This window comes from Aulonocara stuartgranti, assembly GCF_965226115.1.
Source record: "Aulonocara stuartgranti genome assembly, chromosome: 7".
NCBI classification, from domain to species: domain Eukaryota; kingdom Metazoa; phylum Chordata; class Actinopteri; order Cichliformes; family Cichlidae; genus Aulonocara; species Aulonocara stuartgranti.
In genome coordinates this window covers 64,006,166-64,020,445 of record NC_138945.1, presented here as the reverse complement: position 1 = coordinate 64,020,445, position 14,280 = coordinate 64,006,166, and the positions used below count along the sequence as shown (strand labels likewise).

The following is a 14,280-nucleotide window of genomic DNA, read 5'->3' as shown; positions in this document are numbered from 1 at the left end:
GTGTCTGTGTTCTTGCACATGCATGTTAGTTGGAAGGAGTTGATTCGCTGAAGACTGCTGCATGTCAGTCTTGGTAACCAGCATATAAGGACATCTGTTTCAAGGACAAACACAAACTATCTACAAGCTACAACATCGCAGAGGGCATCAGTCTGTAATGTGTCCCAAATCTACTTCTTGTGCAGGGAATAATCACTAACTTTGAGATGATATTAATGTGTGCTTCTGGGGGAACCTGCTTATCCAAAATTGGTTTGGAAATTTACAAAGACAGGCTCGGGGCAGTGGATTTAACAGTGTTTGTTGAGGTGAGGCGTGTGCGCATTAGGTAGCTGCGTTATCTCTCACAGCTGAGCTGGTCGCACTGGGAGCAAAACAAACACAAAATAAAATCATTTATTTGTATGATCCCATTTCAGTGAAATGTTTTTGAACTGAAAAAAGTAATCTCTCTCTACTTTCATCTTTTTCTGTTTATCACTTCTCCGTCCTTGTGGACCACACAAATACACAAATGTAAAATACACTGATACATACGCAGTCAGTCAGTGCAGCAGGTTTTTCTCTGATAATCACTTTATCAGTCATCCTTTGTGAAGCGGAGGTAAATTCCCTACACGGGGGAGTTTGATCAATGCCAGAGACATGTAAATCGATCTGGACATAGTCTCTGCTAGCTGGCTAGTCCTTATCCTTTATCCATCTTCCAACCTTTGAAATTGTGCTCATTACCCCTTCCCACCCAAGACCAATTCTGGTATCACTCCTCCTCTTCATCTTCTTCTGCTGGCCCTCATTTATTCTCAGTTTCTCTCATTCTATCTCTCTAATCATGTCTGTGATGTGTTCCTGTGCTGTTGACAGATTCATCAGGCTGGCACTTAGACCAGTGGCAGGCCATATCATTTCACCCTAACAGACATGTCCCTGGATAACCTTGGTCCTAATAATGTCTAATAGCAGAGGTGCTTTAGACCCTGCGGACACTGGGTCTAATCGTGAAAACCTCTTCAAATCCACTGCATGAGCTTATGGATGCGCTTGAAGGACACATGCTAAAGAGTCGCAGAGACGACGTGTGATTGCTTATGTGAATGACTATGCATGTTTTTTCTGCGAAAGCCACATGCAGAACGAGCAATTTAACAGTGACAGGCAGGCAGTGGATCGCTTTGGCAGCAAAGTTTTTTTGTTTTGGTTTTTTTTTGGTTATTGTCAATTCATTCGTTTATGTCACTCACTAATTTCACAAGACGGGACTGGTACGGTGACCTTGGATTGTGGAGAGATGTGAAATGTGGATTAATGAAGTGGCTTTCATAGACACTGAGGGTAGAGCTCAGAACAGAATGTAATGATGAGATCTGAAGGTCGCCTGTACAGTATCACTTACACTAGGGTAAAGCTAATAACTTACTGTTGTCTATATTTGAGGCTAATAAAATAGTTGCTGCTGCTGTTCAGGAAAGTGGATTATCTAACTATTCTGACAAATTTGCATTAAATGCCTTATTTACATTAAATTCTTGTAATTCTTTTTAGAAGAAAAAGCTGCACACACAAACGTTAATGTTTAGTTTTGCCACTAGTAAGCTAGTGGTCATTCTGGTTTGCACTGGTTTGTAAAGTGATGTGCAAAAACAACAACTTACAGAAAGTAGGTAATGAAAAATTGACAGGGATAATTTGGTGCGGTAATTCAGGCAGACATAGGTGATGAGCTGATGTGATTTACTTACCAACTAATTAACTTCACATATGAGTACGTGACTTATTTACTGACACAAACTGCAGACAGACAGAGAAGTCAATAAGTAAGAGTGGTCAGCTGAAACAACTTAAATTAGCTCAAAACTTTGGAAATAAGTTCAGAATGAATCTCACATTGTAATGAGGGAGTTGTTTTAGCATTCACACTTATTAGGCGATACAGTGAGTATTAGACATATTTAAAGAAACACAACGGGCGCAAGTTCTCTGTTAGTACTGCGCATTATTACCACTTCATTATATAAATGGCATATGCAATAATATAGTGTCCAAACTAATTTACAGTACACGCCTGCACTTATGCCTTGTAGTCATGTATAGTATGTGACTGAGAAAAGGATGGAGGAAAGAACGTCCTTGAGAGAGTGTTCGCACAACGGGGTCATTAGCTAACAATCCCCCTCAGAAATGTAGATGCAGGAGCTGATGAAGTTAAAACTGTTCTGCTTTTGATGTTCGACACACTGACCAGTCATTAACATATTTGGAGCAAATGTACGTGTTTATTTGCAACAGCTAAACGTGAATAAAAGCGAGTAAATATATGCAAATTAGCCTGGAAGATACTTTACCAATTGATGTCCTCACTTCAGTGGTCAAAAAACAAAACTGGCGCGCACACACACACACACACACACACACACACACACACACACACACACACACACACGCTGAATTATATAAACAACACTAAATGGGAATCGTGCTAATGTTTGCTCTTTTCTAAATTTCCACCATGCTGTACAAATAGTAGTGAATTTATTCACAATAATGAAGACAACTGCATCGTGCTGGAGGTTGATATCTTGCAGTAAGCCCAATCACAGGCCATTGGGCTATGGGCCAAAAGCATATTTATATAGGGAACACGTTGAGAATTCTATGCAGCACATTGGACGTAAAATATGAAAGTAAAGATAGAGGTTGGAGTATTTTCCTCTAAAAGGAACACGATGTACCTACTTAAACAGGTGGATAAAGGATTCTACCAACATTCAGTGGTTGAAAAGGAAGACAAATTCACGCTCGACAGGGAGAAAAGCATAAATAAATAGCCATGAAAAGCTATCTGAACTGTGGAGGGGAACTCAGCTGATCTCTTCAATGAAATCATCTCCCTACTTAAGGGGGAAAGAATATGCCCTTTGCTCACAAAGTAAAAGAAAAAAGAAAAAGAAAAAAAAACTAAAGCAACAACAAATAAAAACGCAAATAAAGCTTTCTCATCTATCTGACAACACAGCAGCTGTTGCCTTTGAAGAGGGGAAACAAATGCCATCGATTCAGACGTCTGTCTGTCTCCTGTCGAGCTCAATGGGGGATCCTGCTGTATCTTCTGTTCTGCTATCCTGCATTTCATTATTTCGAGTCTGCACTCCATCTCTGTTTTATCAGGATAAGGCATATGAAAGGTAAAATCACTCAAACAACACTGCATGTGTTTGATGAGCTTTGTCGCCACAGTGAGCAGCAGCAAAGCAGCAGTCAAGAGCCGCACAGTTTTACGTGCCGGATGCTTAATATTCCAAGTACCAGTCAGAAGTGTGTAAACCTCAGTGTCTGGTGTCTTCAGTCAGTGATATTGACCCATGAGTTATACAGTCGCACAAGTAAGGCTAAAACTTTCTTTCAACTTCAAAACCAGTCTTCGGGCACTGGAGGCAAAATCTATTCTCCATTTCATCAGAGCCTCTTTGCCACTCAGTACAGACTGTGAAAAAACTGATTTGGATGATTAGAAAGCAATTGGAGTGTCCTTCATCGTGACTGATAGCGGGCAAAGAACAAGGCCGAATATGGGGAAAAAATACTCTTCTTTAGGTCCCTACAGGATGCTGTGAGGAAACTGGGAGACAAAAAAAAAAAAAAAAAAAAAAAAGAAACGGGGCACTTTTCTCATATTTTTGATAAGAACTTTAGAATCAAGCTGTTCTCACAACAGCTCAGCCAGGTTGATATCTGGTGACTGCTTCATTAAAAAGCCAGCTGACCACTTCTTCTCTTATATTTCTTGCACAGTTTGGAGCTTCGGGTCACTGCCCTGTTGATAGAGAAAAATGTCTCCAGTCAAGCTGTGCCCATAGCGTATGGCATGTAGCAAAATGGAGCAATCTTTTATCCTGTAAAATCCTCCAATTTATCAGTACCATCATATTTCTTCCACATGCTTGACAGATGTCATGCACTCCTATAAAATCGTTTATTTGCTTTATGTCTCAAAAATATTTAATGCAAAGATCTCAAACCTGTGTCTGTGAGAGTTTCTGTCCAAAGTCTTTGTTGTTTTTAACTTTGGACAGCCCTAGATCCAGCTTTTCTTTGAAACTCTGCTTGGTGGCTTCTTCAATACTGCAAGCTGAGGACCTGTGAGGCATCTATTTTTCAAACACAGACACTGATGCTCGTATAATCCATGCTCGATAGGGCCACAGGATCCCCCACTTTTCTTTCTATTTTGGACAGAGCCACTTTGTGTTGCTCTGTGATGGTAATAGTACTCCCAGTTGTACGAAATCTTCACTGTTGCAGTCCAATTCAGAAGAATTTTTCTTTCCAACATTTACAACGTGTCCAGTAGCATGCATATGCATGTCATGCAAGCACCCAACCTAAGCATACTCTATATCAACAGCAGAATTGAGCGGAAGCACAGCTGAGAAACAAAGTTGGTAATTCTATGGTCTTTCTGTGCAGTCAACCTGTTAAAATCAAACCAAGTTAAGTCCTAGTTTCTGGCTCAGCACCAGACAAAGCCGATGGATCAACACGGCAAGGCACAATATATGAAACCCATTTATTTTAAAGGGTGTCTGTGCACACTCAGAGGCACGGACATGCACACGAACAGATAAACACACATTAAGTTAAAGAGGATGTGTGTATGTTGGAGGCATTTCTATATCCAACTCACTTGCGGCAATACAGAGATGGGAGAGAAGGGACAATCTATAATCATTAGGAGGGAAAAGAAGAGATGGCAGAGAAAGAAAGCTACAGTGCTGTCACAGAGGTGTCGGGATAACAAGATTAGAACTTGTGTGATTCATCTGTGGCCATGGCATTCTGCTCCGCACCCGCCCACCACAATCTCTGTCGGTTGGTGTGCTGAACCTTGATTCCTTGTCTTTCTGTGACTGTTTTATTTGAAATTATTATTTTACAATCTGCACATTTAAAACTCAGATACTATAGTGTCATATAGACAGTCTAAAAGGAGTTTTTCTTTCATTTCAGGGCATCTGTATTATGTACTAAGACATGTAGACTTCACAAATTATACTAGATATGTTCATTTGTGAAAATCCACATAATCAAACAGCCCTGATCTTGTTAATTAACTCTAAATATTTCTGCCTTTATTCGCACCAAAGCTGTGGCATTGTCGTGCTGTTCTCGGCTTATAGTCCTCAGTGCAGTGTTTCAAATATTTGCTTAAGGGGGCAATTATACTGCACACTGCTGCATCTCCAAACTACTTTTCAATTTCTTGGGTGCACATTTCACATTTAAACTGAGCTGACTTACATCAAGGACAGAGTTAGAAAACCACCTTACTGACCTTATGGTCTTTAAAAGCTATCAAAATGAGCATGGCTATGTAGCAATGTCTACCTCATAAGACATCCATGTAAAATGTTCCAACTTCATATTCACCACCCTCTCTAACCCTCCCCCGACCCACTCACACTCTTCCCTCCCTATCTTCCTTCATCCTGCACTTCATCCCTCCTCTCCCTCTCTTCCTTTCGCTCTCTGAGCTTGGGGACAGTAGAGTGACTTTGAAGTTGTGCTGCTTCAGGAGGAGAGAGGGAGTCACTCTGGCTAATTAGTTGTCCTTATCCCAACAGCAGCAGCAGCAGCCACCAGCTCGCTGGCTCAGAGGAAGAAAACAGAGCAGGCATCAACAGCAACTACCAACTGCTGCATGTTAAAGATACCCTGATCCCTCTGCTAACGGCTAGTAACAATAATACTCACCCTAAGACTGAACTGCAGATTTATCGGAGTTGCTTTTTTCATATACAGTATAATGACAGGCAGTATGGTAGAAATATGTTACAGCGAATCCTCTTTTTTTCAGGGAAAACTTCAAAATCATTATGTGATTACATGAAATCACATAATGTCTCTAATGTTATGGTAGTTTAATTTTAATCTAGAGAGACAGAATATCAACTAAAATCCAGAAAAAAGACACTTTATGCAAAAGCTATAAATTAATTTACGTGTCATTGAAATACAGTATTTGATCCCCAAGCAAAACACAACCAAGACTAATTGGTCACCAGATTTTCACACATCTCAGGAAGGATGTTGGCCCACTCCTCTTTACAGAAACTCTCTAAATACTTTAGGTTTGTTGGCGGCCCCTTGGCAACTTGAAGCTTTAGCTCCCTGCACAGATTTCCTGTAGAGTTGAGGTCTGGAGACTAGCTAGGCCATTCAATGACCTTAATGTGCTTCTTCTTTAACCACTTCTTTGTTGCCTAGACAGTTTTTTTCTGGCTCTTTTTTTTTATGCCTGACACTTCTGTCCTCCATTTGTCTGGAAAAACACTGTCTGCACTGATGAATCTGCTGCAAGACTTAGATCTATGCTTTCGTGCTGTTTACAACAAATTTCAACCCAACCACCCAACAGCATAAAAACACCATGATACAAGGAAAGATCCAACTTTCCTTGTATCAACAGCTCAGGATGCTGCTGGAGGTATAATGCTGTAATTCTTACCACATTTAGGCCAATTTGAACCAATTTGAACACCACAGCTTATCTCAGTATTGTTACTGACCATGTCAATCCCTTCATGACAACAGTGCACCTATTTACTTCCAGAAGGATTACCCACCATGTCACAAAGCTCATCTCAAAATGATTTCTTGAACATGACAATAGGTTCACTGTTCTGAAATGACCTCAACAGTCAAACCAGTGCAGCATCTTGTGGTGGAAGGGGTAATTCCCATCATGGATATGCACCCAACACGTCATGTCAATATGGATCATGTTGAATCTATGCCATGTAGAATTAAGGCAGGGTGTGTGTGTGTGTGTGCGGTAGGGATATGGTTGAAATGGAAGCTGGATTTGTACTCTTACGCTGGAAGTGAACACAAAGGGCCATGCCATATGTGGGAATGTCACAGTTAATAGATCAAGAAGAAAACAGGAACTTCTGACAAGAAATGCACAGAGATGTGGTGTCCTGACAAAGACATCTGTGTTATATTTTCCCAGCAGGGTTTCTCCCAACATGTCCATCTCTCTTCTTACTACAGTTCCCTTTTGCTTTCTCTCAACCTCATGGCCTGATCTCATAGAGACATGTCCAAAGTAGAGGGAGGTAGAGAGAGAACTGACTGAGATTCAGAAACATCAACTATTCCCTTGAGATACCCACAAGCACTCAGATTCATGCACAAAATGTTGGTTCTCTCTTAGTATCGGTTTGCCTTACTTCATTCAGTTTGGCCTCAGTGCGAAAGACTGCTGACATACTGTCATATGTGCACGTACTGTGTATTCTCTCTCTGTCTTTTTCTCTCTCATTCCAAACATGACAGGCAACCACTTCCCGCTGACGGAGACTCTTATTATTATTCAAGTAACTCCATTGTTAGCTTTTCTGCTTAGAAGTGAAAAAACATTGGGCCGCACTTGCTCTTTGAAGTAGTCAAGGCTCATTCCCTGGTTACAAACTGACATAAAGTTCATAGACGCATGCATTAACCAAGACAATTCAATGTCTTTCTGGTCCTTAGTGTCACAGTCTGTAGGGTTATGGAATAAAGAGTTCAGCATTAGTTATATAAAGTTCAACACACTGAGAGTGTAGAAAAGACCTCTCTGCCAGATACTCCGAGACAATTAATTCAACCCATCTCCTCATCTCCACAGACCCCTGACTCCCAAGACCAGTCATAAGAAGGACAGACGGAGAGGGATGACATAGGTCGTGGAGGATGTGCACATGCTCATACTAAAGAACATGCAGATGTTGCTATGGCACATGTGCACACATTCCTCTGCACATTTGTGTGTGGCCTATATTTGTCTATGAGTGTATGCATGCATACAAAGTATATCTGTCATCAGGAGTGTTGCAAATACATATGCACACACACACAGACGCACACACAAACACACACCTGTCTGGGCGAGTCAGACTCTCCCCTAATGGCACCACGGGGACCCAAGACATTAGCATATTAAAAGGTGACATTTCACAGCCTGAGCTATGCAGGAAGCTACAGCCCGATCATTCTGACAGTCTGACAGCCAAATATGCAGTCCGAAGAGCAGACACATGAGAGTATGGGTTGCGACACAATGGGAATATGGGAAAACCTCGACTAGATTTGAGCTGGAAAACACCTGTCCAGTCATAGTAGGAAGCCCCAAAACATGAGAATGAATTTGTAATCTAATTTGTGAGATCAGTGTTAGGTGTAATTTGTGGTCCCGCAAATGTGTCCATCTGTGTATTCATTACTATTTGGACAGCAAACAGAGAGAGGTTTTCACCCACAGCGAGCGTGCTGCTGTGTAGTCACCCAATATCCCACCTATGGGGTTACTTATGTGCTGATCAAATGCTGATTGGATGATGATGATAGCTCACGCACTGGTTGTACCACGTTTTTTTTGACACCGCCGCCATCAGACAACAAGATAAGATAACTCTTTATTGTCATTGCACAGTCATACATAGTACAATAGTACAATGAAATTGGAAAACTGTCCTACGTCGGCACTACATGTAACACAACACGACACGATACGACACATCACAACACAACACAAACAACACAACACAGTATAATAACTTAGTAATAAAAAAGAAGAATTAGTGTATTTGTCTTGCACACTGTTATTATTGCACATTAATTATTATTGCACCTTGTTATAAATATAAATACTATTATTATTACTGTTTTTACTGTTGTTAACCCCCCCCCCAAAAAAAGTCCAGGTAGGTAGCCAGTCAGGTCAGCTATTTGCATTGATCAGGGCTATTGCCCTATTGTAAAAGCTGTCCTTGAGTCTATTTGTTCGGGACCTCAGCAGCCTGAACCTCCTGCCAAACAAACACTCTCTCCAGGTCGACGAGGAGTCCATAACTGCTACCAGACTGCCTTCAACTATACCTCCTCAAGCATTAAAATAAGCATAATGTGTTCCAAAACTAGCAGGAAATTTGTAACTTGTAACATGTAAGTTTGGTAATGAGTCATGCCATTAGATTTCCAGACTGTGAGAACGGCTGAGTTGTACTTGAGTTACATCCCATATGGAAAAGATATATATAAATCTTATAAAGTTTGTATCTGTCTTGTGTGAAACTTGTATGAAAAGCAGATAAGAGTGAAAACTGATATAAGATCCCTTGAAAAATTATATAAATAAAACTTGTATGTTTTGGATACTTACTAAAACAATATATGAAAGTAATGAGAAAGTGGCCACTTTCATGAGTAAATCATATAAGTTTTTACTATTGCTTTTCCATATGGGATGGCTCTGACAAAGCAACAGCACACAATCTCACACACCATTTCCATGTAAACAGTGTTACAGGTTAGCAACAACAGGCACAGGTAGACACAAACACACTGACATTTTAGCATGTGATCCAAAAATACTGACTTGCAGCATGAGTGGAAAAAACCTAGAATCTCTTTTTATACATGTAGAATAATGCTGATAAATTTGAATTTTTGTAGATACATATTCTCCCCGACGTAATTCAGTTCTCACTGGCACATACACTACACCTGCTGTTACACACACACACACACACACACACACACACACACACACACACACACACACTGCTGAGACAAGACTGACAATGGCTGAGGTCAGTAATTGGCTCTGAATTGCAGCTTCAGCAAAAGACTCGGTCCTGTTGGAAACCTGTCAGTATTTGGCATCTGTTACCCTCATTTTCCTTTGCAGGACAGCAAGATGTCACCTAGCTCACCGACATGTGTTACAATAGTTCCTCTACTTCTGCTACAATACGTCTGTCAGAGCTGAAGCTCTCACAGAAATGACCTGCCTGTCTTTCATGAGAACATTAAGACTGCATGTTGAATGGGATAAGAGGCAGAACAGAGAGAGACTTCAAGAGCAAATCAGCAGCAAGCAAAGAGCAAAACAGACTCTGACACAGCAAGAAGCTAATAAATACAGACCGTTTATCAAATAACAATATCCAAGGACAGAGAATTTTTCATCTGTAGTTGAATAATGATGCCACGTGAAGCGATCCAAAACTGAGGGATTTTCCATTTTCAGATAACCTTTACTGTGAGCAGACCCATTCTCCTCCTGCTTTCCAGCTCATAAGCCAACAATTACAGCAAGCACTTGTCTCTGCGTGTATCCTATAACTACCATTTTCAGGTTGTAGTGTCTCTGAGTTGCCCTCGCTCTTCTTCTTCTCTTTAGTTTCTTTACAACTATTCCATCAAAACAAGGGACAATGTTGCACTGAATGGAACTTCCCAGCAGGAGTCCTATGATGCAATGACAAAAAAAAGAAAAAAAAAAAAATTCTATCCTACTGTATGCCTTAAAAAGAAACAATGCAGACTTACTAGTAAAAGCATACTAATTATAGTCACAGAAAGCCGCTTTGCTGTTGTGCATTAGAAGCTCTGACTCTTGCTTGATGGGGGAGCTAAGCAGCTGACTCTTTGAGTCTGAAATGCGTCACTACCTCAGCATGTGATTCCACTCTGTGATATAAACTGCTAATATTTAAGAATTTTTGCAAGATCAGCTGTTGATTTTTTTTGAAACCTTGGTTCTGCTGAGGAAGTCCACTAGCTTAGTATACTATCCATCCATCAACTGTGGGAACATGACAAATAATAAAGTTTACGGTAAGATAGTAAGGCAAAAACAATACAGAAAACGAAATTATTTTTTCATTTGCACTAACCATCCTCATCAGAAAGTCCGAAGACTAAGAGCCGCAAACATACCTTCATTAGTACTGACTCGCTGAGTTTCTCACGGTTCACAATCTTAATGGCGACTTTCTGGCATGTTACACAGTGGACTCCAAGTTTGACCAACCCTGGAAAAAAAGGAAATACACATTTCATTAGTTCAGACACTCTGCTGAATATGAATTTCCACTGAAAACATTAGGAAAAGTCCTAAAATGGGCTGTGATTCTTAAAAAACACACTTAAAAAAAATTCTCTTGTCAAGTGCATTGACAAGAATAATATAAAGCAGCTAAGGACCAAATGTTGCTAATGCTTGTAATGACTTGTGAAGTGTACACAGAGCCTTAAATTAACTGCCCTCTGGGGTTTATTTGAGTCATAAAGGCAGTAAGTGAGCAGGCCATTTGCTCTATTGATTCCGATAATGTATTAAACCACTGTAATGCAGTAATGTTAATTCATCTAAAATGGTACAAACAATAGGATTATAAAAAAAAGAATTACAGGATAAAAAACTAATTATCAACCAGCATCCAAAATGACATGAATGAAGAAAAACTGCACAGAGCTGTAGTGAGAAACTGAAAGTAGAGTGGCATATTTCAAAAACACAGCAGAAAACATTACCATTTTCTTCACAAGACAAACACACTGATTCATGGGTAGAAATCTGAGTGTGCCAGTCAGTTGTATAGGGACTCCCACACGAAGACTCTGTCAAAACTCATATAATTCCTGTGATTTCTCACAACCCAAAAAGCATCTTCTGCTTTGCCTTACTAAATGTCCCCAGGTGTCCTCACTTAAGTGTAGAAAACCGACAGGGATACAACAACAATGAGTGTAGTTACAGTGGAACAAAGTGATGAGTGCATTTGATACAGGGAAGCCATGACAACAGCACCAATACATTTTCATTTGAGCTGCATTTTTATTAGAAAGATGTTTGAAAAGAAAACAAGAAAAACAAAACACCCCAAAAAACAAATTTTGGTTCTCTTTCATGGAAATTTCTCATGATTTGGCAGATATAAACTGCAAACTATATCTAGAAACTATATCTAGAAAAAAAAAAAGACTTCAGCAATTTAACAGCTGAAAAGCAAAATTGAACCTGATTTAATTTAGCCTCTTTAAACTTTGAGGACCTCTTTCGGTGCCTCCACATACATTTAGATTTTCCCTAGAAATACCTTCCTGATGAAAACTCAGTTTCACCAGAGAACTTCGGACTTGCACAGACAGCAAACATCAACGTCAGTGTCAAACTGACTCAACATTCACATTAATGATCATTACTGAAGACAGCAGTTCGGTGGAAGCCCAAATGTGGCTCACATCACATCAGGTGAGAAGCACAGTAAGGAGCATGCTTGTCTTTTTTCCCCAACATTGTGCACTATAAATTAATTCCCCAGGATTACAGTCAGCATGGATGTTCTACAGTGACAGATTCCTTGCCCTACTTGCAAGTGTCAGCTTCCTGTGACTGCATCTTCTTCTTCAAACTGAAATTCAAGTGAAAGGATTGCTGATTTGACACAGAGCAGAAGATTAAACCTGCTGCTGCAGCTGCACGAAAGCAAGTGGTGTGAATGGAACTTCCAGGGAGCAATCTAAAAATAGCAAGAATAACGTCAGTGGTCCGGAGGTGTACAGTAAAACATCCTTGAAGTTAATAATGGCCAAAATACAATCAAGTACAGTTTTCTTGTTTTTTTTTAATGGATGGAGTCATAATTTTCAGTCAATGAAAGATTAAAGAATAGAGTAATATCCTACAGAAAGGGTTTGCTGGTGTGAAGCAGACCAATGTGGGCTTTTAGGATCCTCAGCTATGTCTTTCTCATAGATTTATTTCTGTATAACCCAATAGAAGAGGAGAGTCAATGAGCTTTGAGGAGGTGTTGAAAAACAGAGAAGCAGAAGTATTCCGATGCCACAGAAATGCCTTGAACGCTACAGAGATGACGGTAGGGGGGAGGGCCAATTGTGGGATATAGTGAAGGAGGAGTGAAAAAGTGAATAAAGATCAAGTGAAAGATGAAACCAAAAAATTTAAATAGATTGAAAGTAAAGGACACAACATTATTCAAATGACAGGCCACAGATAATTAAGCATTAATGGGGAGTGTGTGAGCCTCTATCTTGGGAAGTTGAGAGGCCGCAGGGGCCGAAAGTGGAAACACATGGAAAGGAGGTGTGAGAGATAGAGAATGACAGAGAGATAGGAAGCAAATGTTAAAAAGAGGAAGATAAAAGATTTAGAAAGAAAACATTTTGGAAAGGGGATGAGGCAGTTGAGCAGAAGGGGGAACAACAGACAAACCCATTAGACTTGTGATGGTAATCATATGTTAATGACTGCTATAAAGAAGCTCATAAGTCATGATAAACACATTAAAGAGAAAATATCTGCCTGCAAACACATGAAAAGCTAACTGGATTATTCGCCTCACTATCCATCTTCCTCCAATGCCTTTGTTTTCTTGAGCAGGGGGCACATTAGCAAGAGAAAATGTGCAATGAGAAGACAACACATTATGATTTTACAACCACTTTGCTTATGGATTGAAATGAACTGTTACAAGGAAGTTCAGTACATAAGACACAAGACATTAGCCCCTCTTATGCAAAATATCTCAAAATTATGACTCACAAAAAGAAGCGAATAAAACTAATGCTCAAATTACTAGCTAAAGCCAACAACAGACAAAAGTCAGATTGTCCTTTCTGAACAATGCCAAATGTGTCAATTAAATACTCAGCTGAACATGAATTGTTGTACTAAACTTTACAGCAATCCATCCAGTCGTTGTCAGGATATTTCTAAAGGCCAGAAATGTCAACTTGTCCATGTCTGCACAAAAGGTTGTTGAAATGTGTCAGAATCAAAATGATGTAAATCACTGCTATCCCTGAAGCTAGGCTGGTAGCACGGCTTGTATTTTATATGAAAATGAGGCACAGAGAGCTTAAAACAAGCTAAAGCATGTCATTATGTGTGGGTCTTACTTTCAGACATTCCAAAAAAAAAAAAACAACATTTGCCAAGTAAACAACATTTGGACATAATGTCAAAGTGTGCCCTATAAACTCAAAGTCATATTTGCCAAACTACAACACAGAGCAAAGTAAGAAACCCTGAAGAAGTTGTCAATCCTACCACAACACACCAGACAACAAATGCAATAAGTAAAGCATTTCTGTTCTTTTCTTTTGGATTTCTGTCAGTGAATTGGCTTTTGTTCACAGGACAAGCTGTAGACTGGTGGCCAGTGGTTGAGATCTCTCTGCAATTTTGTACCTTCAAAATAAATTCCCTGGCTCTTACATCTATGACAAAGCTGATGATATTATGGTACGTCCCATACATGACCCCAACATCCTTCTCCCAACATCAAACACATTTAAGAAAAAATCCTCAAAATAACAGCACTATGATTCTCTTATTTCAAGTATGCTGCGATAGCTAACTTCAATTTCTCCATGACCCAAAATAAACTCCCCTCCTCTGCTCTCGAGTGTGCTGTAATTTAAGAGCTC

The 14,280-nt window shown here is 39.9% G+C and overlaps 1 protein-coding gene across 10 annotated transcripts in view; it reads right to left on the bottom strand.

Moving 5' to 3' along the window:
- The window catches only part of brsk2a (BR serine/threonine kinase 2a), a 176,363-nt gene that overhangs the window by 63,117 nt on the left and 98,966 nt on the right, over positions 1 to 14,280 (bottom strand). For 9 of the 10 annotated variants that reach the window (XM_082539944.1, XM_082539940.1, XM_082539946.1 and 6 more), the window contains one exon: positions 10,765 to 10,859. In XM_082539944.1, coding sequence (XP_082396070.1) covers positions 10,765 to 10,859 — 95 coding nt within the window. Of the gene's footprint in view, positions 1 to 10,171; positions 10,294 to 10,764; positions 10,860 to 14,280 lie in introns of all 10 variants that reach the window. The other variant, XM_082539949.1, reaches the window with a different exon arrangement.